This window comes from Podarcis raffonei, chromosome 2 (genome assembly GCF_027172205.1).
Source record: "Podarcis raffonei isolate rPodRaf1 chromosome 2, rPodRaf1.pri, whole genome shotgun sequence".
Taxonomy (NCBI): domain Eukaryota; kingdom Metazoa; phylum Chordata; class Lepidosauria; order Squamata; family Lacertidae; genus Podarcis; species Podarcis raffonei.
In genome coordinates, this window is record NC_070603.1 from 123,287,234 (window position 1) to 123,312,110 (window position 24,877).

The 24,877-nt window shown below is 46.5% G+C and overlaps 2 protein-coding genes across 2 annotated transcripts; one reads left to right on the plus strand and one right to left on the minus strand.

The window, feature by feature from the left end:
- Positions 1 to 646: 646 nt before the first annotated feature.
- Positions 647 to 10,824, minus strand: LOC128409376 (zinc finger protein 883-like). The gene is made up of 4 exons (XM_053379799.1): positions 10,314 to 10,824; positions 8,195 to 8,368; positions 6,116 to 6,289; positions 647 to 4,027 (listed from the first exon to the last, which is right to left on the minus strand). Exons 2-4 carry the CDS (start codon positions 8,325 to 8,327, stop codon positions 2,655 to 2,657), a joined length of 1,680 nt encoding a protein of 559 aa, XP_053235774.1. The 5' UTR covers positions 8,328 to 8,368; positions 10,314 to 10,824; the 3' UTR covers positions 647 to 2,654.
- A 2,879-nt stretch (positions 10,825 to 13,703) lies between these two features.
- On the plus strand, positions 13,704 to 15,219 carry LOC128408863 (zinc finger protein 239-like; the record flags this gene model as incomplete). The annotated part of the gene is made up of 1 exon (XM_053378881.1): positions 13,704 to 15,219. A coding segment is annotated over one exon (966 nt), but the record flags the coding sequence as incomplete, so codon positions are not given.
- Between the last annotated feature and the right edge of the window lie 9,658 nt (positions 15,220 to 24,877).

Genomic DNA, 24,877 nt, shown 5'->3' on the forward strand with positions numbered 1-24,877 from the left:
GCTAATATGGTAGCAGGATTGAATTCTAGCTGTTGGCACTGTAAACAAGTCAAGGGATGGTTTTCCCATATGTACTGGGAATTCCCAGAGGGAAAGGAATTCTGGGGAAAAGTCCTAAAGGTTATTAAGGAAATTTTTAAAATGAAGCTATCAATAGATTTCATGACAATGGGTATACTTGGAAACATGGCAATAGAGAAAGGTGACCAGTTTACCTTCAAAGGTATGATATTAGCGGGAAAGGCAACGACAGCTTTAGGTTGGAAAGAGAGAGGAAAAGACAGTAGAGGCATGGAATACTTATTTGTTGAACTTATTCAGTCAGACATTGTCGCAGTCATGTCACAGGAAACAACGTGGAAGGTCAAGTCCACCACAATAAGGAACAGATAGAACCCCTATCTTGATTGCATAAAAACTACTGGAACAAAAGACATTCGGTAGAAACTAAAGACACTATGCCCGTGGCTGAGAATAATTGTTTGAACCCTTCCAATGGGTAGGGGGGGGGGAGGGAAAGGAAAAAATTGTACAGCAAATTTAAAAATTGTAAGCATATATGTAAAAAATCGAATAATTTTTTTTAAAAAAAGAAAGTAATGCAAAACAGATTAATCAATTCCAGACTTTTAAAAACAACTAAAACAGCAATTTAACATGAATTTTACTATCTAACGAGATCATTGATCCATAAAATGAAAGCAATAATCAATGTACTGGACTATAAAAGAAAGAAGACAGTACTTTAGATTAAAATTAAAATTATTATTTTTTCTTACCTGCACTGATGATAGACATTGTTTGGATGGGGCTTTTATGCATTGCCGCAGTCACACAATCAATCAAAAACAGAGAAGAAGCCACAGTCACAAAAATGAAAAAGCCAAATAAAAACGCCATTACTTTTAGCAAAAACAAAAGCACCAAATAACACCTCAGAACACTGCAATTGGAAATGGAAGGCTTTGATTACAATGGGGGAGGGCGCAAATTAGCAGCGCAACAGTGAAAACAGAAGCTCAGGAGCATGTTCGGCTTCCGAAGCAAAGTTCGCAAACTGGAACACTGACTGCCAGGTTTGCAGCATTCGAGTTCAAAGTTGTTCAGGAATTAAGCTGTTTGAAAACCGAGGTACCACTGTATACAGACATGGTTGCCATACATCCAGAATTGTAAACAGCGTCTGGGCGGAAATTGCTGAAATGTCCGGGAAAATCTGGACATATGACAGCCCATGTTGCAAGCGTAGATTTCGGCAAACGTCACTTGAAATAGATACGCACCCCCCCAGTTCCTTCAAGCCCCCCTCATATGGCTTGGTTTCAGACCCTTGATGATCTTGATTGACTCCTCTGAATCATCTTCATGAAGTTTTCCCTTAGCATGTAGCTAGCTGTAAATCTTAAATTTACTTTCCACAGTTGCTCCCATAAAGCAAAGTCAATGTTTTGTCCTACATCTCTGGCCCAGCTTCTCATTCATGATTTTATCATTTCATTCTTTGTATCCCACTCCAGTAACATTTAGATAATATTTTAACCCTGGAGCCTAATAACTGCCTTTCAAACTGTGAGTTTTGTTCTGCAAATCCGTTTTTAAAAATCTGACTTAAATGTTGCATTCAACTGATGGTAAATTGACCAGTCTCCCTCCCACCTAGAGGAAGAAGTTCCCTTTATAGGGACCCCACATACAATGAAGCAATACCACACGGCCCTAAACCTAACCTCCTAATACATTGACCTCAGCGGGTATTGGTCTGCTGTGTCAAAGTTTTACTGGACGTTTGGACAATATTGGTGAGAGCACCTGTAATCTCAGGGTCACCACTTCCCCTGGAATAAGAATCACTTCCGTCCAAACCAGTAAGTATGTCTGTAATTATGACAATCTGACCAATGCCTAGACGACTTAAGCCCTATATCAGACTCCTCTCCATGGGTTTCCCCCCAAATATAGAGCATGGTCCAATCCCCTGGACATTCTCAGACATACAGAAGTCCTTCTCAAGGTCATGAAGGAATCTGAAGAGGCGATTCAAGCAACACAAAAGGAGATGTCTCCTAAAGATCAGGAGGAACTTTCTGATAGTAAGAGCCAGCAGTGAAAAGGAACTCCCTCAGAAGGGGGTGGACTCTCCTTCATTGGAGGTCTATAAGAAGAAGTTGGATGGCCATCTGTCATGGATGCTTGAAATGATTTTTTTCTGCGTTGGCAGGTGTTGGACTAGATTCCGAATCTACCATTCTATTATTCACCATGCTGTGAGTTCTTGAATTGACTTTTTTACGAGGGAAATTTTATCTACATTCCATGCGCTGATATGCTTTCAACCCTGTATGAATTATTTGGTGGGCCATGAGAGTGGCACTCTGACTGAAGGCCTTCCCACATTCCAAACACTAAGAAGATTTCTCTCTGGTGTGAATTCTGTGATGCAAAGCGAGACTGCGGCTGTGACTGAAGCTCTTCCCACATTCCAAGCACTGGTATGGTTTCTCCCCTGTATGGATTCTTTTATGGATTATGAGATAGGGGCTTTGACTGAAACTTTTCCCACATTCAAAGCACTGATAGGGTTCCTCCCCTGTATGGATTCTTTGATGGGAATAGAGACTATGGCTGTGACGGAAGCTCTTCCCACATTCCAAGCACTAATGTGGTTTCTCTCCTGTATGAACTTTTTGATGGGAATAGAGACTCTGACTGTGACTGAAGCTCTTCCCACATTCCAAGCAGTGATAGGGTTTCTCCCCTGTATGTATTCTTAGATGAAAAGTGAGCCTGTCCTTTCGACTGAAGCTCTTTCCACATTCCAAGCACTGATAGGGTTTCTCCCCTGTATGGATTCTTTGATGGGAAGTGAGACTATGGCTGTGACGGAAGCTCTTCCCACATTCGAAGCACTGATAGGGTTTCTCCCCTGTATGGATTCTGTGATGCAAAGCGAGACTCTTGCTGTGACTGAAGCTCTTTGAACATTCAAAGCACTGATAGGGTTTCTCCCCTGTATGGATTCCTTGGTGGGAAGCAAGATTGGTGCTGTTACTGAAGCTCTTTCCACATTCCAAGCACTGATAGGGTTTCTCCCCTGTATGGATTCTTTGATGGGAAGCAAGATTGGTGCTGTTACTGAAGCTCTTTCCACATTCCAAGCACTGATAGGGTTTCTCCCCTGTATGGATTCTGTGATGGGAAGCAAGATTGGTGCTGTTACGGAAGCTCTTTCCACATTCCAAGCACTGATAGGGTTTCTCCCCTGTATGGATTCTGTGATGCAAAGCGAAACTGCGGCTGTGACTGAAGCTCTTTGAACATTCAAAGCACTGATAGGGTTTCTCCCCTGTATGGATTCTTTGGTGGGAAGCAAGACTGGTGCTGTTACTGAAGCTCTTCCCACATTCCAAGCACTGATAGGGTTTCTCCCCTGTGTGGATTCTTTTATGGATTATGAGATGGGAGCTTTGACTGAAACTTTTCCCACATTCAAAGCACTGATAGGGGTTCTCCCCTGTATGGATTCTTTGATGGGAATAGAGACTCTGACTGTGACTGAAGCTCTTTCCACATTCCAAGCACTGATAGGGTTTCTCCCCTGTATGGATTCTTTGATGGGAAGTGAGACTATGGCTGTGACGGAAGCTCTTCCCACATTCCAAGCACTGATAGGGTTTCTCCCCTGTATGAATTCTTTGATGGCAAGTGAGATGTGATCTGTGACTAAAGCTCTTTCCACATTCTAAGCACTGATAGGGTTTCTCCCCCGTATGAATTCTTTGATGGGAAGTGAGACTGTACTTCCGATTGAAACTCTTTCCACATTCTGTGCAGTGATACAATTTCTCTCCTCTGTGAATTCTTTCATGTGAAGTGAGGCTATCCCTCCGAATGAAGCTCTTTCGTTGATTGGAGGTGGACTGGGAGCTCTGGCCGATGTTCTCTCCATACTCTGAATATTTATTTGATTTCTCCGATATGTGGATTCTGTTGTGGTCCCCCTTGTTCTTCCCTTCCCATTCATCACCATCTGCAACGAAGAGAGAAGATAATTATTGCCTCAGGAAGAAATGGAGCTCCAGATTATTGAACAAAGTTCCCCGCCCCTCATCTCACCAAGAGACTTGAGAGTGCTCCGTTTCAGCCTCAAGAGGACAGCCTTGAAGTCTAACTTAATGGCATTGTAGATGTGTGGCATCTTCAACCCCCTAACACTTGAGCACGCCTAAGGGGTGCCTGACTCTCTTGAAACCAATGGGCCACACTGCCAGCATACTGCGACCGGGGCGCAGATGACACAGGACCATCAAACCCACCACCTGACCCCTCCCCCAGCAATGCACTGCCATGTTAGGGTAAGTTGTGCTAAGTCTGCATTGCTGCCCCGGACCCCAACCCCACTCAGAGCGAAGGGGACGTGCTTCACATCCATTATTGAACAACGTTAACGAATGCTTGTGATAAAGGAAGGACTGAAGTTAGATGTGAGGCCTTACAATAGTTTTCACTGCCTTTGTTTCCTGGTAATAACTGACATATTGCTTGGCTTTTATCTGGGATAGATTTGATTTGGCTCAATCCTGGAATCCACCCCATATGCAAGGTCAGTCATCTCTTTGGTCAATCAAATGCAAACAGAAGCCAAAACAACAAACCTGACAGAAGTTACTTCAACTTCCCTAAAAACTCTCAAGCCCACATTTAAGAAGGCCTGGGTGGTTCAGACAAGCCTGGTCATTGTTTCAAAATGCATGACTAGACAAAGAATATTCACAAACAGTTGATATCCCTCCATTCAGGGCTCACGGTGTGGATGTTAGAATCCCAGATGCTGTTGGTCTCCATCCAAATAGTGGTGGTTCATCAAATAGAGCAGGGATGTGCAACAGGTCGATCACGATCTACTGGTTGATCCCTGCGAGGTTTTGGTCAATCGCAGTCAATTGCTGGCCCCCTCCCAGATCCTCCCTCCATTGTTGGAGAATGGAAGACAGAGCTTACAAACCGAGGCTGGAGGCTGTTTCCCCCCCAGCGCTCCTTTGGTGAGTTGCTAATAAAAGCTCAACAACTTTGATCTGAACCCCTACAAAACAGGGGTAGATCACTCCAAGTTTTTAATTCTGCAAGTAGATCGCAGTCTCTTGGAAGGTGGCCACCCCTGAAATAGAGGTATGTATGGAATTTCAAAATTGATGTTATGATCTAACAGGGAATTTTAACGAGAGGGTCCATGATCCCTCAATTCTCCTTCTTGACTTCCTTACGAAAAGCTCTCTTGTCAGGATCCAGCAACGTCCCTGCCTCCTCTGAAAGAAGCAGGAACATCTTCACCTGCACACTCCCCACCAGCTGTTGCCTCAATCTAAATTTGGTATAAATTTAAACCTTTTCCTAAATATCTTTCTTCACTTTGAATCTCCTCTCATTTTCATGAGGAGACCAACTCTGTATAGTTTAATTGGTAACAGAAGATGGAAAATGACTATTACTCACACTTAATCTAAGCACGACAGTCACAAGAGCTTCTGACTAGGAATTTGGCTATGCGATGTTGAATGTTCTCTGTTCTCCGCTGTTTACCCTTTTTTGTTTCAATTTATACCAATTCATGAACCCAGAACTCATACGCTGATCACCAACGAGGAACGACATGTTATTCCTGCAAATTTATTTAGTCTACATATTTGTATCATATATTAGCCTTATATGATCCTTGTTTTTAAAAGAAAAGGAAAAGTTATTCCTAAAAGAAAAGAAAAGGGCAAAACACAGAGGCCCCATCGGCAATCAGTCCTGAAATTAGGATCAGGTAATTTAAAGAATCATGGCTTCTAGTGCTGCGTGATGGATCAGTGAGTTCTCTGACATTGGTAGGGCATTCAGAGCACAGTACTGGCACCAATACATCGCGGTGGCCGGGGAGCTGTGACGTATTCCTGGCTCAAATTGCCTGCAGATGTCAAAGGCGCTGGAAGGCAGGTGGAGGAGCCCAAAAAGGTGCCCACCTTCTCAAACTCCATCCGCCTGCCTGCCTCATCCCACCCCCAAAATGAGCAAGCCCCAGTAACTCTCCAGCCCCATCCATCCATGTCCCCATCTCCCCTCCCCTGGGACTCACCAGATATGTCGGAAGTCCCTGGGAGGGAACGCTCAGAGGCTGTGAGGAGGGATGCAGGAGACAACCTGACCAGGTCAACTGTCCATCTTCCCCCTTCCATCCTCGCTAGGTTTACAGATTCAGTTTCTTTCATCCTTCCTGAGGAGTCGAGAAGCCACCACAAGCTGCAGGGTCCTGGGAGAGAGGAAGAAACAAAGGGAGCCTCAGAGGCCCTGCAGGGATTCTCCTGCCCTAGATATCCCCCTGCGCCTGGAGAAGCACAAATGGGGCAGCCCCTTCCCAACAGAAACCCCATTTGAAACATCTCCAGTGGTTCCAACTTAATCTGTTTGCACCTCACCCCACTTCGTAAGGCTGGCATGGTCTGCACACTAGTACCTGAGAGTAGACCCCATTGAACTCAGAGGGGCTTATGGATAGAACTTGGTGCAAAAACCAGGCACCATCCTGTCCCCAAGCCTGAAAACTGCAGCCCCAGAGCATGTGCAGAATACAGCCGAGTAGCTATTACATGTGGGTGCCCCCACGTCTCAGTGCAAGAGATGCCTTAACAGTTGAGCTGGCTGGGCCCCAAACCTCTTTCTGCTCATCATTAGAGCTGCTGAGAGACCCTAGAAGGTTGGGAATAGGATCTGGCTCCTGCTGTTTCTTAGCCACCTCCTCATTTTCCTTATTCACGCAAAATGGAGAGATTTTTGGTTGTGCTTTCTTTAGAGAAGCTCTCTTTGGAGCAGGGCCCGTGGCACTCGGGGAGAGACCAGAAATTTTGTAACCACTCCAGGTCAACACCATCTTTTCCCTTAATTCCTTTTTTTTAAAAAAAAAATACATGTTTTTATTAGGAATTCCAACATAACAATTTTAACAAAAATACATCATCCACATTATCCCCCCCCATTTCCCCCTAAAAAAGAAAAAAATCCCTCCCCACCCCCAAGACTTCCCCCAGCTCCTCTCTCTGGTTTCGCAACACATAATTTTATCTGCATGTTATAAAATTGTAAAAATCCTCAATTTATCTCTATATATTACCAATAAAGAGTTTGTAATGAAGTTGGGAAATCTTAGCAAGTTAAAACTTTGGCTCATGCTAAAGAAGAGCATTATGGGAGAGCCAAACGCTGTAGAATTCTTGGAATGTGTATCTGCTTCTTTAATTGCAGACTTTCTGTCTCAAAGAGTGTGAATAAGTTATCTTCTCCATCTGCAGGAAGGAGGTTTCTAGCTGATTTGTAGTCTTGACACCTGGCTATCTTAGATGCCCTGTCTGTGTGAAAAAGGTTATGAAGCTTAATTTACAACTCAAAGAATCTGGTCTGGCTTTGGGAATGCTTTTCATCTTCAAGGCCTTTTGATAAACAGGATTCGGCTGTCGAGGCTCCTAAGAAGCCTGAGTTATTGTTCTATCTAACCATTGGCGAGTTGCTAATTAATCTAAAGAACTGATTGGCTTTTGAGTTTTGAATCCACGTGGGTTCAAAAGGGATAAAACCTAAGGAAGCCAGCTTGCAATTCCCTAACATACCTTGCCATGTGAGACCATTGTCTTGCAAAGAGGACTTGCCCTGATGCCAGGAATGCGGAGAACAGTTCTGTTTCACACTTTCATTCTCGTTGTATGTTCTGTAGTTAGTGATATTGAAAGATTTGAATAATCTTGGTTTTTAAAAAATTCTGGAAAAAGGATTTTCCCCTGTTACTGTCTTTTATGCCTTTCTGCCGGGGAAGCCAAACCAGTACCTGACCACTTAGTCGCCTACCAGAGCCTGGTGGATTTCTGTCTGTGACACAGAAAAGTGACACAGTGTGGGGCAGTCTGGAAAAACTGGAGAATAATCTCCTTCCTTAGGTTACTTTTCAGGGCTGTTCTAAGATAAGGAAGTGGGGGCAGCAAACTACTGTTTTTGTTTCTTTATGTTCTGAAAAAGTTTCGACGCACCCCACCCCCCTCAGCCGGGTCTTGACGGAGTTGGAAGGCAGACTGGAGAGGTGGGGGAGTGTGCACGAATGATACACAAGCCCCGATACCTCTCCAGCCCCATCCATCCATGTCCCCATCTCCCCTCCCCTGGCACTCACCAGATCTCTCGGAGGTCCCTGGGAGGGAACGCTCAGAGGCTGTGAGGAGGGATGCAGGAGACAACCTGACCAGGTCAACTGTCCATCTTCCCCCTTCCATCCTCGCTAGGTTTACAGATTCAGTCTCTTTCATCCTTCCTGAGGAGTCGAGAAGCCACCACAAGCTGCAGGGTCCTGGGAGAGAGGAAAAAACAAAGGGAGCCTCAGAGGCCCTGCAGGCATTCTCCTGCCCTAGATATTCCCCTGCTTCTGGAGAAGCACAAATGGGGCAGCCCCTTCCCAACAGAAACCCCATTTGAAACATCTCCAGTGATTCCAACTTAAACTGTTTGCACCTCACCCCACTTCGTAAGGCTGACATGGTCTGCACATTAGTGACTTGTGAGTAGACCCCATTGAACTCAGAGGGGCTTATGGATAGAACTTGGTGCAAAAACCAGGCACCATCCTGTCCCCAAGTCTGAAAACTGCAACCCCAGAGCATGGGCAGAATACAGCCGAGTAGCTATTACATGTAGGTGCCCCCACGTCTCAGTGCAAGAGATGCCTTAGCAGTTGAGCTGGCTGGGCCCCAAACCTCTTTCTGCTCATCATTAGAGCTGCTGAGAGACCCTAGAAGGTTGGGAATAGGATCTGGCTCCTGCTGTTTCGTAGCCACCTCCTCATTTTCCTTATTCACGCAAAATGGAGAGATTTTTGGTTGTGCTTTCTTTAGAGAAGCTCTCTTTGGAGCAGGGCCCGTGGCACTCGGGGAGAGACCAGAAATTTTCTAACCACTCCAGGTCAACACCATCTTTTCCCTTAATTCCATATCATGTTTCCTTATGCCATTTGTAGCAATTAAAGCTTTTCTAACTTTAGTCTGCAGCAACCTCTCTGTCATTCACTTAGTGTTCTGCAGAATGCGGAGGCTAGACTGGTGACTGGGAGTGGCTGCTGGAACCATGTAAGACCGCTCCTAAAGGATCTACTTTCAAAGTGTTGGTGCTTTAAAACCCTCAACGGCCTTGGCCCAGGATACCCGAAGGAGCATCTCCACCCCCATCGTTCAGCCTGGACACTGAGGTCCAGCACCAAGGGCCTTCTGGTGGTTCCCTCAGTGCAAGAAGAGAAGTTACAGGGAAGCAGGCTGAGGGCCTTCTTGGTAGTGGCGCCCTCCCTGTGGAACACGCTACCATCAGATGTCAAGGAAATAAAGAACCACACAACTTTTAGGAGACATCTGAAGGCAGCCCTGTATCGTGACGTTTTTAATGTTTGATGTTTTATTGTGTTTTTATATGTGCTGCCCTGAGTGTCTGGAGAAACCCAGTCTGATGGGTGGCAGGTAAATATTATTGTTATTATTATTATTCGCACAGGATGCTGATGACGTGGCAGCTTCACCCCAGTGCCTTGCCAGGGCAGGAGGGGCATGGTCTTCCTAAACATATTGAGCTGAGCAAGGCTGGATGCAGCTCCTGCTCCCAAGAGTGGCACGTGCCAGTCTGTGCACTTGCTCTGCTGGGAGGGGGCAGATGTTTAACAAGGTTGGAAACCAGATCTCACCCGCCCTAGGGACTCCTCCTCCGAAGAATCCTGGGAGCCAGAATTGGTTCAGGACCCTGAGAGGTGCAAGGAGACAGCTTCAGCCCTGCTGCCCAAAGACTGCAATTCCCAGAGTGGTCACCAATCCCCCCTTCTTGCCAGGGAACTCTGGGAATTGTATTTGAGTAGATCGTGAGTCTCCCCTCCAGTCTGCACACTTGGGGGGGGGCTGTATCTCCCCACTCCACAGGGCTTCTCCTTCCTCGGATGCTTCTCTGTGTTATGAAATGCGAATTTCCCCTCAATCTGAAGGGGGCTTATTTGCATGCCCTCCTTTTGTTGCCCCAAAGACTCCCCCCCCCAAAGGAAGGCAGCATCTTGATCCAAAGGAAGAACAGAGTTGCAGACCTGCTGGACACTCAGCCCCTCCCTGGCACGGCAGAGAGGAACTGGGGGCAGGACCCTCTGCTCCCTGACTTGGGGGTCTCCCCCCCCCTGCATGAGCTGAACGGGGGGGGTTGTCTCCCCCCTTGCAGCCCTGGGACCCCCTTCTCCCCGCTGCACCCCAAGGGGGAAGAGAGAAGAGACTCACCAGATTCCAGGAGGGGCACCGAGGAAGTTTTTGCAAAGCAGAGAGAACAAAGCAGCCTCCTCGTTGCTCGCAGGAAGGGACTGGGCAGGGAGGGGCTTCTGCTGGGGAGGACCTTGCCCTCCCCCGCCCTCCCCTTCCTGTCCTCTCTAGGAATCCCGCTCTGCTCCTTTTAACCCTTGGCAAGCCGAGGGCACCCAGACCGCCCCTCCCCCCCCGGCTGCTTCTGCGCTCTAGGGCTGCCCTCCCTCCTCCATCTGGGCCAAGGACTCTGCATCAAGGCCCCCCCCCCATCTTATGCAGAGTGACGACAAGGGAGGTGGGGGTTCCCCGTTACCATTCTGCCGTGTGCATCTGGATCCCTACTTTGAAATGACTAAAAACCTGAATGTTAAAGGGCCTTTCCTGGAAGCGCCTTCCCTGGGACCCACCGGCAGGGTACGTGGGATCCGGCTGCGAAGTTGGGGACCTGAAGGGTCTCCTTGGAAGTCTCCCGCCCCACACGTTTCTGTTTTCCTGGGGGGCCAAGAGATGCTCCCCTGCCCTGGACCCCCAGGTGCCCTTGCTTTAATTGCTACAAATGGCATAAGGAAACATGATATGGAATTAAGGGAAAAGATGGTGTTGACCTGGAGTGGTTACAAAATTTCTGGTCTCTCCCCGAGTGCCACGGGCCCTGCTCCAAAGAGAGCTTCTCTAAAGAAAGCACAACCAAAAATCTCTCCATTTTGCGTGAATAAGGAAAATGAGGAGGTGGCTACGAAACAGCAGGAGCCAGATCCTATTCCCAACCTTCTAGGGTCTCTCAGCAGCTCTAATGATGAGCAGAAAGAGGTTTGGGGCCCAGCCAGCTCAACTGCTAAGGCATCTCTTGCACTGAGACGTGGGGGCACCTACATGTAATAGCTATTCGGCTGTATTCTGCCCATGCTCTGGGGCTGCAGTTTTCAGGCTTGGGGACAGGATGGTGCCTGGTTTTTGCACCAAGTTCTATCCATAAGCCCCTCTGAGTTCAATGGGGTCTACTCTCAGGTCACTAATGTGCAGACCATGTCAGCCTTACGAAGTGGGGTGAGGTGCAAACAGATTAAGTTGGAATCACTGTAGATGTTTCAAATGGGGTTTCTGTTGGGAAGGGGCTGCCCCATTTGTGCTTCTCCAGGAGCAGGGGGATATCTAGGGCAGGAGAATCCCTGCAGGGCCTCTGAGGCTCCCTTTGCTTCTTCCTCTCTCCCAGGACCCTGCAGCTTGTGGTGGCTTCTCAACTCCTCAGGAAAGATGAAAGAGACTGAATCTGTAAACCTAGCGAGGATGGAAGGGGGAAGATGGACAGTTGACCTGGTCAGGTTGTCTCCTGCATCCCTCCTCACAGCCTCTGAGCGTTCCCTCCCAGGGACTTCCGACATATCTGGTGAGTCCCAGGGGAGGGGAGATGGGGACATGGATGGATGGGGCTGGAGAGTTACTGGGGCTTGCTCATTTTGGGGGTGGGATGAGGCAGGCAGGCGGATGGAGTTTGAGAAGGTGGGCACCTTTTTGGGCTCCTCCACCTGCCTTCCAGCGCCTTTGACATCTGCAGGCAATTTGAGCCAGGAATACGTCACAGCTCCCCGGCCACCGCGATGTATTGGTGCCAGTACTGTGCTCTGAATGCCCTACCAATGTCAGAGAACTCACTGATCCATTGCGCAGCACAAGAAGCCATGATTCTTTAAATTACCTGATCCTAATTTCAGGACTGATTGCCGATGGGGCCTCTGTGTTTTGCCTTTTTCTTTTCTTTTAGGAATAACTTTTCCTTTTCTTTTAAAAACAAGGATCATATAAGGCTAATATATGATACAAATATGTAGACTAAATAAATTTGCAGGAATAACATGTCGTTCCTCGTTGGTGATCAGCGTATGAGTTCTGGGTTCATGAATTGGTATAAATTGAAACAAAAAAGGGTAAACAGCGGAGAACAGAGAACATTCAACATCGCATAGCCAAATTCCTAGTCAGAAGCTCTTGTGACTGTCGTGCTTAGATTAAGTGTGAGTAATAGTCATTTTCCATCTTCTGTTACCAATTAAACTATACAGAGTTGGTCTCCTCATGAAAATGAGAGGAGATTCAAAGTGAAGAAAGATATTTAGGAAAAGGTTTAAATTTAGACCAAATTTAGATTGAGGCAACAGCTGGTGGGGAGTGTGCAGGTGAAGATGTTCCTGCTTCTTTCAGAGGAGGCAGGGACGTTGCTGGATCCTGACAAGAGAGCTTTTCGTAAGGAAGTCAAGAAGGAGAATTGAGGGATCATGGACCCTCTCGTTAAAATTCCCTGTTAGATCATAACATCAGTTTTGAAATTCCATGCCTACCTCTATTTCAGGGGTGGCCAACTTCCAAGAGACTGCGATCTACTCACAGAATTAAAAACTTGGAGTGATCTACCCCTGTTTTGTAGGGGTTCAGGTCAAAGTTGTTGAGCTTTTATTAGCAACTCACCAAAGGAGCGCTGGGGGGAAACCAGCCTCCAGCCTCGGTTTGTAAGCTCTGTCTTCCATTCTCCAACAATGGAGGGAGGATCCGGGAGGGGGCCAGCAATTGACTGCGATTGACCAAAACCTCGCAGGGATCAACCAGTAGATCGTGATCGACCTGTTGCACATCCCTGCTCTATTTGATGAACCACCACTATTTGGATGGAGACCAACAGCATCTGGGATTCTAACATCCACACCGTGAGCCCTGAATGGAGGGATATCAACGGTTTGTGAATATTCTTTGTCTAGTCATGCATTTTGAAACAATGACCAGGCTTGTCTGAACCACCCAGGCCTTCTTAAATGTGGGCTTGAGAGTTTTTAGGGAAGTTGAAGTAACTTCAGTCAGGTTTGTTGTTTTGGCTTCTGTTTGCATTTGATTGACCAAAGAGATGACTGACCTTGCATATGGGGTGGATTCCAGGATTGAGCCAAATCAAATCTATCCCAAATAAAAGCCAAGCAATATGTCAGTTAATGTCAGCCAACAAAGGCAGTGAAAACTATTGTAAGGCCTCACATCTAACTTCAGTCCTTCCTTTATCACAAGCATTCATTAACTTTGTTCAATAATGGATGTGAACCACGTCCCCTTCGCTCTGAGTGGTTCTGTGTCATCTGCACCCTGGTCACAGTATGCTGGAAGTGTGGCCCACTGGTTTCAAGAGAGTCAGGCACCCCTCAGGCGTGCTCAAATGTTGGGGGGTTGAAGATGCCACACATCTACAATGCCATTAATTTAGACTTCAAGGAAGTCCTTTTGAGGCTGAAACGGAGCACTCTCAAGTCTCTTAGTGAGTTGGAGGGGCGGGGAACTCTGTTCAATAATCTGGAGCTCCATTTCTTCCTGAGGCGATAATTATGTTCTCTCTTCATTGCAGATGGTGATGAAGTTGAAGGGAAGAACAAGGGGGACCACAACAGAATCCACATATCGGAGAAATCAAATAAATATTCAGAGTATGGAGAGAACATCGGCCAGAGCTCCCAGTCCACCTCCCATCAACGAAAGAGCTTCATTCGGAGGGATAGCCTCACTTCACATGGAAGAATTCACAGAGGAGAGAAATTGTATCACTGCAGAGAATGTGGAAAGAGCTTCAATTGGAAGTGTAATCTCACTTCCCATCAAAGAATTCATACAGGGGAGAAACCCTTTCAGTGCCTGGAATGTGGGAAGAGCTTCAGTCACAGGCAGAGTCTCACTTCCCATCAAAGAATTCATACAGGGAAGAAACCATATCAGTGCTTCGAATGTGGGAAGAGCTTCCGTCACAGCCATAGTCTCACTTCCCATCAAAGAATTCATACAGGGGAAAAACCCTATCAGTGCTTGGAATGTGGGAAGAGCTTCAGTCGAAAGGACAGTCTCACTTTGCATCAAAGAATACATACAGGGGAGAAACCACATCAGTGCTTGGAATGTGGAAAGAGCTTCAGTGAAAGCAGCAGGCTCACTTTGCATCAAAGAATCCATACAGGGGAGAAACCACATCAGTGCTTGGAATGTGGGAAGAGCTTCAGTCGAAAGGGCACTCTCACTTTTCATCAAAGAATCCATACAGGGGAGAAACCCTATCAGTGCTTGGAATGTGGAAAAAGCTTCAGTCACAGTCAGAGTCTCTATTCCCATCAAAAAGTTCATACAGGAGAGAAACCACATCAGTGCTTGGAATGTGGAAAGAGCTTCAGTAACAGCACCAATCTCGCTTCCCACCAAAGAATCCATACAGGGGAGAAACCCTATCAGTGCTTTGAATGTGGAAAGAGCTTCAGTCACAGCCGCAATCTCGCTTTGCATCACAGAATTCACACCAGAGAGAAATCTTCTTAGTGTTTGGAATGTGGGAAGGCCTTCAGTCAGAGTGCCACTCTCATGGCCCACCAAATAATTCATACAGGGTTGAAAGCATATCAGCGCATGGAATGTAGATAAAATTTCCCTCGTAAAAAAGTCAATTCAAGAACTCACAGCATGGTGAATAATAGAATGGTAGATTCGGAATCTAGTCCAACACCTGCCAACGCAGAAAAAAATCATTTCAAGCATCCATGACAGATGGCCATCCAACTTCTTCTTATAGACCTCCAATGAAGGAGAGTCCACCCCCTTCTGAGGGAGTTCCTTTTCACTGCTGGCTCTTACTATCAGAAAGTTCCTCCTGATCTTTAGGAGACATCTCCTTTTGTGTTGCTTGAATCACCTCTTCAGATTCCTTCATGACCTTGAGAAGGAACATTAATAGCCAATAATAGGAAAGGGAATTACGTTCCGACCAAAGAATGGCTGAATAAATCATGCAAATATAATGTAGAAACAATGGAAATGTTAAAATAATTATAGACAAGGATTAAGTATAAGATATTGGTTGTGTTTAAAATAGATTTATTGATTTATTTGAAATTATGACTTTTTTGTTTTGTAAAATCTTAATAAACATTTATTTAAAAAAATAAAATAAAATAGATTTATAAAAGATTCAGAAAACATTGATTAGAAAATTTTATGAGATTGTATGGGAAAAATACGGAATAACATAAAAATTTGTTTAAAATGGATATATGAAGTGCAGTGTAATTTTATTATTGAGATATTTGTAGAATAAATTTGGAAGAAGTTCTTCCATTTTTTCTTCTTATTTTTTTCTTTTTCTTTTCTTCCTTTTTCTTTTTTTTCTTTTTTTATATATGTTTGCTTATCTGAAAAAACGTATGTATGTATGTATTTTTATGTATTTTGCTTGTATTTTGTAATAATTATGTTAAATAAAATTTAATAAAAAATTTAAAAATATACCATTTTAGAAAGAATTTTAATTTCAGTTCTCAAAATTTGCTTACTTTAATCTCATCTGTTCCTTTCATTATCCTTTCAACCTTTGCTTCGCTAACTTGTTCTTCCTTACTCCACATCTTTTGAATAAGTTGGGTTGTCTGTTCATTTGTTTGTATAGTTCCTCTACTGGCTCTTCTAAACTCCTGTTTCCTGTCTCTTGGACTTTGGAAATTTTGTTGTATAGCCCTCCAATTTTTAACCAATATTGGTTACCTATATTCTCTATTACTTAAATGACTTTGAGGACTCTTGTGATGGCCTGGGAATCTGATTCAGAGGCTGAACCTGAGGAATCCCAGCCTGCACAGGAGTCCCTGCCTCCAGGGCCGGCTGAGCCGGGGCAGGGGCTTGAATCTGAAGGGCCCGCACCTGTGCCAGATCCTCGGGAGCACCAGATGAATCCACTCTGGCTCTGGAGGCAATCGAGGACCCATTGCCTGCAGGTGCTCCTCTCCCAGCCCTGTCAGGGGAAGGTGAGGTTGCCTCTGGGTCCAGTAACCCTCCAGCCTCTCCTGAGCTGCAGAGGCTCAGGGCAGAGAGGCGGAGGGAACTAGGTTCTCTCAGGAGAAGTGCTCGCCTTAAGGCCAGGAGAGGTGAGTCACCTGTGGGCCAGGACCGCCCTATGCCTCAGAGGAGATAAAGGCCAGTCAGCCCAGTCCTAGGTTGCGGGAGCAACATCACTGGAAACCTGTTCCTGCCAGCACCCTGACCTGCTCTTCCGGAGTTCCTGACCACTCCCGGCTCCTTGCCTTGGACCCCGCTTCACCCTTGATGAACAGCCTCCAGACCCTCAACCCAGGACCGGACTCAGACCACACCTCACGGTAACCCCCCCGGGACCAGCACAGTTTGCTCCCACCACACCCGCACTCCCCCTTCGTTGGGGTGCATTTGGGAAGAGCCAGAAGCCATGGCCGACCAGGCAGCTGCGTTGGTGGCATTGGCCCAGGAGAACCAGGCCTTGACTCACACCGTTCAGCAGCTAAGCAATGCAGTTATGGCGCTTCAGCAGCGGTTGGACGCCTTACCGGCTCCTGGGGCTGACGCCCCAGTTTCTGGCAAGTACCCAGGGGCCCTGCCAGAGAAATTTGATGGGTCCCCGGCCAGCTTTCCCATGTTCCTCGCCCAGGCCAAGCTGTATATTCAGGGGCGATCCTGGAATTTTCCTGACAATCGCACCAAGGTGCACTTTTTGAGCAGCTTGCTGAAGGACCAGGCGGCTAAGTGGGCTTTGCCACTGCTCCGGCAAGACTCTCCTTTGCTGACAGACTGTGGGGTTTTGTAACCACTTGGAGACTGCGTTTGGCAACCCTCTGAAGGGGAGCCAAGCCAATCGGGCAATTCGTCGGTTGAAACAGGATAAGTCCACAGCCGCTGCCTACACCACAGAATTTCGGCTGTTGGCACAGGACTTGTCCTGGAATGACTTCGCACTGCGGGATCAGTATTTCGAGGGGTTTTCAGATGAGATACTGGACCAGATGGCCATGATGGATCGCCCCACCATGCTGGACGCCCTCATTCAGCGGAGCCTGCAGATAGACGATCGGTTGGAGGACCGTCGCCAGGCCCGGGACTGCCAGCACTCCCGGCTCCTGGCTCCAGTCCTTCCCAGCAGGTCCATGGCCACAGCCGAGTTGCCGGACTAGCCAACGCAGCTCAGGGCAGTGCGACCTCACCTCTCCCCCTCGAAGACGCAGCGTCGCGAGGGGAGTCTGTGTCTCTACTGCGGTGGGAGTGGACATTACGCCCGATCCTGTCCCGAGAAGATGCCAGCCACAGGGAAACCGCCAAGCCGAAGGCCCTGGTACATGGGGTCCCAAACCATGCAAGAGGGGCCCTCACCAGTGGAATTGCGACACCTCATGGTTCTGGTGCGCCTTTACCCCTCTGGCGGGCCCTGGATTCTCACCCATGCTCTGGTGCATTCAGGGGCAACCCGCTCGTATATGGACTCTGCCTTTGCTGCCCATCACCAGGTGCCACTCCAGGATAAGTCGGAACTGATACAGGTGGAGGCAATTGGCAGACGGCTCCTGTGCTCGGGCACCATTACTCAGGAGACCCAGCCCTTGGTTCTGTGTCACTAGCAGCACCGGGAGGTGTGAACTTTGGACATTGCTACCATGCCCCGGTTTCCCCTGGTGCTCGGGATGGACTGGCTGGAGTCTCACAATGTTCAGATCAACTGGGTCAATCGGACTGTGCACTTCCCAGACCCGTGTCCCCATGCTCGGTCCGGGATGCTAGCGGCTGCCACCACCGGGGAGGCTGCGTCAACTCTCCTTGCTGTTTACCAGGACTACCAAGACGTGTTTGAGGAACGGGGGGCTGCCGCCCCATCGGTCTTTTGACTGCAGCATAGACCTCCAGACCGGGGCGCCCCTGCCGGTGAGTCGCCTATACTCTCTTACGGAGCTGGAGCGCGAAGCTTTGCAGGACTTCCTTCGCAAGATCCTGGAGCGGGGTTCATTTGGCCGTCCACCTCGCCCACTGCCGCTCCAGTGCTCTTCGTTAAGAAGTGTGGGGAGCTTTGTCTTTGCCATGATTACCGGGCCCTGAACAAGATTACTATCCCAGACCGGTACCCCTTGCCCCTTATCTCGGAGTTGCTGGAGCAGGTGCAAGGGGTGCAGGTGTTCACCAAGCTAGACCTCCGGGGGGGGCTACAATTTGATTTGGATCCAAGCCGGGGATGAGTGGAAGACCCCCCGGCCTACTTCAGCTGTTGCCAGTCCCACCACGTCCTTGGCACATGGTCTCACTGGACTTTGTGGTGGACTTACCCCAGTCTCGTGGCTGTACCTGCCTCCTGGTTTTCACAGACCATTTCACTAAGATGGTGCACTGTGCCCCCTGCCCATCTGTACCCACGGCCAAAGAAACTGCTCAGCTATACATTCAGCCCATCTTCTGCCTGCATGGCCTTCCTGAGCATGTGGTTTCCTACTGGGGCGTCCAGTTGACATCCCTGCTTCTGGCGAGCGTTGCATCAGGCCCTCGGGACAGAGGTCTGTCTATCTTCAGCCTACCCCCTGCAGACCGATGGTCAGACGGAATGGGCAAACGCGGTGCTGGAGCAGTATCTGTGGTGTTACTCCAGCTTCCAGCCGGACGACTGGGGCGACCACCTAGCATTGGCAGAGTTCGCTTACAACAATGCAGTGAACATCTCCACCCAGCAGACCCCCGGAGGGAACTAGGTTCTCTCAGGAGAAGTGCTCACCTTAAGACCAGGAGAGGCGAGTCACCTGTGGGCCAGGAAAACTGTTCCTGCCAGCACCCTGACCTACTCTTCCAGAGTTCCTGACCACGCCCGGCTCCTTGTCTTGGACCCCGCTTCGCCCTTGATGGACAGCCTCCAGACCCTCGACCCAGACCACGCCACACGGTAAACCCCCCCCCGGGACCAGCACAACTCTCCTCTATACATACCTTTAACTATATGATATCCCTTAGCGTTTAGAATTTTCCATTTGGGATCATCTGTTACCTCATAAATACTTTCTAAGGGTGCACTTAGAGAAATCCTTTTAACCAGAAAGGTTGCCATTTCCTCCATATACTTAATGCCAATTTCCTGGGGCCTATTGCAGATTTCAAATCTTTCATTACATTATTTTGGAAAATTCCAAATCTTACTGCGCCATTGTTTGCCTCATCCTCAAATTTGATCCACTTTTGTTTGTTTTCAACTGCAATTTCTAGTAATTTTTTTAATTGAACAACTTCGTAATAATTGTAAATGTTTGGGAGGCCCCACCCTAGTTCTGATTTGTGGTTGTACACAAATCTCTTTTGCATCCTTGATTTTTTACTTCCAAATATCCATTGTCTTTTCTCATGATTCCATTGTTTCATTTGCTGTTTTCTCATCTCTAGTGGGATAGCTTGAAAGAGATAGCTCAGCTTAGGGACCCATAACATTTTAGTAACCTTGACAGCTGTAATGCTTAGAGTTTTGTTTCTCCATCTTTTCATATCCTTTAGTATTTTATGCCATACCTTCTTATAGTTGAATTCTGCAGTCTTGTTAATATTTCTGCAGAGTTTGATGCCTAGGTATTTTATTCTTTTAGACACCAGGCCCATTCCTGTTATGTTGTTTATTACGTTTTTTCTGGAGAAGGGGACGACAGAGGACGAGATGGTTGGATAATGTTCTTGAAGCTACCAGCATGAGTCTGACCAAGCTGCGGGAGGCAGTGGAAGACAGAAGTGCATGGCGTGCTCTGGTCCATGGAGTCACGAAGAGTCGGACACGACTAAACAACAACACATTATTTCTGATTTTGTTGTATTTATCCCTAATCCAGAATATTCCTCAAAATCTTCGAATATTATCTTTTATTCTTTTATCTCTTCCTTAGGATTTGTTATGATTCCAATAATATCATCTGCAAACAAATTGATTTTCATCTTCTCTTTCCCAAGCTTATAGACCTCTATCCTTCCACAGTTTCTTATTCTTTCCGCTAGTTGTTCTATAGCCATTATAAATAGGAACGGCGAAAGAGCACACCGCTGCCGAACGCCTCTGCGTATTGGGGGAGATTGGGAGTATTCCCCATTAACTCTCCCCACTGCTGTTCTTTCCTTATATAGTTCTTGTATCGTGAACTGATAAAGGTAAAGGGACCCCTGACCGTGAGATCCAGTCGTGACTGACTCTGGGGTTGCGGCGCTCATCTTGCTTTATTGGCCGAGGGAGCCGGCGTACAGCTTCTGGGTCATGTGGCCAGCATGACTAAGCCGCTTCTGGCAAACCAGAGCAGCGCACGGAAACGCGGTTTACCTTCCCGCCAGACCTATTTATCTACTTGCACTTTGACATGCTTTTGAACTGCTAGGTTGGCAGGAGCTGGGACCGAGCAACAGGAGCTCACCCCGTTGTGGGGATTCGAACCACCGACCTTCCGATCAGTAAGCCCTAGGCTCTGTGGTTTAATCCACAGTGCTACCCGCATCCCTTCGCGAACCGATAAACCTCTCCTATTCCATATTTTGTCATTGTTTCCCATAAAAACTCCCGTGAGAGTGTATCAAATGCTTTAAAGACATCTAATTTCAGTAGCCCGAACTTCTTTACTTGTCCGTGATATTGGTCTTCTTTTATTATTTGGGGGGTGCCATAATTTTGGCGAAGATTTTATAATCTTGGTTTAATAGACTTAGAGGTCCATATGAACCTACTTCTTTAGGGTCTTTGTTTAATTTTAAGATTACCATTATTTCTGCCTTTCTCCATGTTTCTGGGGCCTTTTCCCCTTCTAGTATACTGTTAAAAAGTTGTTGTAGTTCCGGGGCCAAAATTTCTACCATTTCCTTATAAAATTCAGCTGTAAAACCTTATGTTATGTCGTTGTTATGCAGTTTTTGTGCATAAGGTTTCATTGGGCTTTCTTGCCTTAAAGTAGCCTGGCATACATCTCGACTCACCCACACTCTTTTCCCTTGGAAACTCAATTTCCTTCAAAGTCTGGTATACCTGCTGTTGCAGCTTCTCTCTAGAAAACGTAACTATTGCATTCCTGGGGGATTTTCTCCCCTTAGGCCCTCGGCAGCAATGGGCTCGTTCCACATCTTCTGCCTTCAGACTAACTCCTTGAGTACTACTACTACTACTACTAATAATAATAATAATCTACTACTACTAGTAAAAAGGTAAAGGTACCCCTGCCTGTACGGGCCAGTCGTGTCTGACTCTAGGGTTGTGCACCCATCTCACTTAAGAGGCCGGGGGCCAGCGCTGTCCGCAGATACTTCCGGGTCACGTGGCCAGCGTGACAAGCTGCATCTGGCGAGCCAGCGCAGCACACGGAAACGCCGTTTACCTTCCCGCTAGTAAGCGGTCCCTATTTATCTACTTGTACCCGGGGGTGCTTTCGAACTGCTAGGTTGGCAGGCGCTGGGACCGAGCAACGGGAGCGCACCCCGCCGCAGGGATTCGAACCTATTAAACATTAAAAGCTTCCCTAAACAGGGCTGCCTTCAGATGTCTTCTAACAGTTTGATAGTTATTTTTCTCTTTGACATCTGATGGGAGGGCGTTCCACAGAGTGGGTGCCACTACCGAGAAGGCCCTCTGCCTGGTTCCCTGTTACTTGGCTTCTCATACCGAGGGAACCGCCAGAAGGCCCTTGGCACTGGACCTCATGGAGGTGGAGCATAGCCAGGTTCTCAAAGTTTCTTCCAACTCTTTAGCCTGTATTTCTTCCGGAATTCCTCCCAAAATCATATTAGCTCTTCTCTGGGGGTCCGGCAATTCTGCCCCCTGTTTAGATAGCGTAGTTACTTTTTTTTCATCTTCCTGGGCTAGCTCTTTAGCTTGAATTGCTAATTGCTTCACCCCCTTAATTTTTACTCCTTCAAGTATTACAATAATATAAATCCTAGTTAAAATATTTTAAAAGACTTCCACCGCATTCACCGCACGCCTCTTAGTTATCTTGCTCGTCTTTACATCTGTTCTTCAATCATTTCCCTTCCTTAGGTTCTTTCATAATCCGTCAAATCTTTATGTTCTCTATATTCTTAACAAGCTTAGTCTAAGTATAGCCAAACTTTCGTATTTGAGCCCTGCTTGTATAAATATTCATTTAAGCATTCCCATGGTTTCTGTATTATAGTTTTGGATTTATTCCTTATTAAATCCGTCAATTTTGCTAACTCCAGGTACTCACATAGTTTACTTAACCAGTCCCCTTTTGTTGGGATATAATTTCCTTTCCAATGACTGGCTACCAACATTTTCGCTGCTGTTGTTGCATACAGAAATATGTTAATTTTGTCTTTGGGGATATGTTTACTCAAGATTCCTAGTAAATATGCTTCTACCCTTCTGATATATGATACTTTTATCAATTTTTTAATCTCCTCATGCACTTCATCTAATAATCTATATATTTTAGAGAGTATTTTTTATTATTTTGTAAAACCTCTCTTTCTAACTTTGAAATTTTATTCCCAAATCCCCTAGTTTTTATATCTTTCTCATATATTGCCTTAAGTTGGAAATATTCTAACCAATTTATTCCCAGTATTTTGAGTTCTTCGTATTCTTTTCATTTGATAAAGTGGTACCTCAGGTTACATACACTTCAGGTTACAGACTCCACTGACCCAGAAATAGTGCTTCAGGTTAAGAACTTTGCTTCAGGATGAGAACAGAAATCGTTCTCCGGCGCTGCGGCAGCAGCAGGAGGCCCCATTAGCTAAAGTGGTGCTTCAGGTTATGAACAGTTTCAGGTTAAGTACGGACCTCCAGAACGAATTAAGTACTTAACCTGAGGTACCACTATTTTCATTCATTCCTTCTGCTAAATCTCTATAAGTTGGCCAGGCAATTTTTTTTTTAATGTCGAGGTTGCCTCTATTGGAGAGGTCCACCTTGGAGTTCTTTCTATAATTCTCTCTTTCGTTCTCTCCCATACCTCAAATAGGGCCTTTCTCACTAGGCGGTTCGTAAATCCTTTATGCAATTGTATTTTCCCATAGAATAAATATCCATGCCAACCCTGTATTTTGTCCCAGCCTTCTAGTTCCAAAACTTCAGTATCTTTTAGTAACATCCACTCTTTCATCCAACTCCAGCACGCTGCTTCAAAATATCTTCTTAAATCTAGGACTGCAAATCCCCCCGTTTCTTTTGGCCCCATCATTATTTCTGATTTTCTTCTGGCTTTCTTCCCTTGCCATATAAAATTGGCAAGGTCTCTTTGCCAGCTTTTAAAATATTTTGTCCCAATTATTATTGGGATAGTTTGAAATAAAAATAGGATTATCTTTCTGTGTGAACATAAACAAAGATCCTTGGAGACTCTGGCAGAAGTTGAACAAACAAGAAAGATTTATTTTACACAACAAAGTTGAAAAAAGCAAAGGACGTGTCAAGAGATAGATAATGTTCTTTCAGGAAACAGTAAACCTATTAATAAATTGTACTAAATTTAGTGTGTGTTACAGGCTTCTAAACAAAGTAGTAAATGCACAGCTTCTTTTAAACTTCTGTTGCTTCTTTTAAGTTATTCCTCTTCCATGTTACAGGTGTCTAGAGAGGATGGCCAGTGCTGAGCTTATTTCCAGTTATTTCACTTCAGCTCCTTAATTTAGCTGTTGCACCTTAATATTTTGATTCTTAAACAAGGTGGTACTTTCTGTCAGTTTCCACGCTCCTGAGGTACTTCTGACAGTATAGAAGACCCAGGGGGTCACCACACCCTTCAAAACTGGTTTGGGATTCTTCTCTTTCTAGATCTTTCCCTTCCTGACTGAAATGAGACACAGGTAGACAGTATCCTCACAGCTTCTCCTTCTCCTACCGAAGCTGATGGAAGGCACTCCGGGCCACCGAGGCCGCCTGAGCCTCGAGCGACAGCAAAGGCTCCAGGAGTACCCCCAAGCTGTGAACCTGCTCCTTCGGAGGAAACGTGACCCCGTGAAGAGCAGGTGGCCTAGGGAACCACCCACTAACAGTGCCTCGGTCTTATCTGGATTGAGCTGAAGTTTGTTGGCTCTCTCCAGTCCATTACCGAGGCAAGACACTGGTCCAGAACTTCCACTGCCTCACCTGCAGGTGTAAAGGAGAAACAGAGCTGAGTGTCATCAGCATACTGCGGACAACGTACTCCAAACCTCCAGATAACACCACCCAGCAGTTTCATGTAGATGTTTAACAACCTGGGGGATAAGCTTGAGCCCTGCGGAACCCCACATTGAAGGTTGCAGGGGGCTGAAAATCACTCCCCATGTACCACCCTCTGGGAACGACCATCCAACTAGGACTGGAACCATCACAAAGTCATGCCAAACTCTCCTAGTTCGGAGTGTCGCTCCAGAAGGATACCATGGTCGATGGTATCAAAAGCCGCTGACAGGTCGAGAAGAATGAACAGGGACATGTTTCCCTAATCTCTCTCTCGACAGAGGTCATCATCATACAGGGCGACCAAAGCAGTTTCTGAGCCCAAACTGGGCCTAAAACCCAAATGAAATGGATCAGGAAACTAGTTTTTTCCAAAAGCACCTTGATCTGAGTTGGCTTACTTCTCAGCAGATGTGCCAACTTGAATAAAATAATAGGAGGGCCCAGGCAATCACTCTTGGGCGCTTTTGCAAGAGGTGGGGGAAGTGAGAAAGTCATGCTCTGTCCCTCCCGCGAAAGCCATGGATTGCCGTGCGAAGCCGGCGCAGGGAAGCGGGATGAA

Excerpts from the sequence above, each read along its gene's own strand:
- LOC128409376 (XM_053379799.1), bottom strand. The coding sequence starts at position 8,327 with ATGAAAGAGACTGAATCTGTAAACCTAGCGAGGATGGAAGGGGGAAGA. Across the intron at positions 6,290-8,194 it reads AGGGACCTCCGAGAGATCTG|GACCCTGCAGCTTGTGGTGG; the intron begins GTGAGTGCCAGG and ends CCTCTCTCCCAG. Across the intron at positions 4,028-6,115 it reads AGGGACTTCCGACATATCTG|ATGGTGATGAATGGGAAGGG; the intron begins GTGAGTCCCAGG and ends TCTTCGTTGCAG.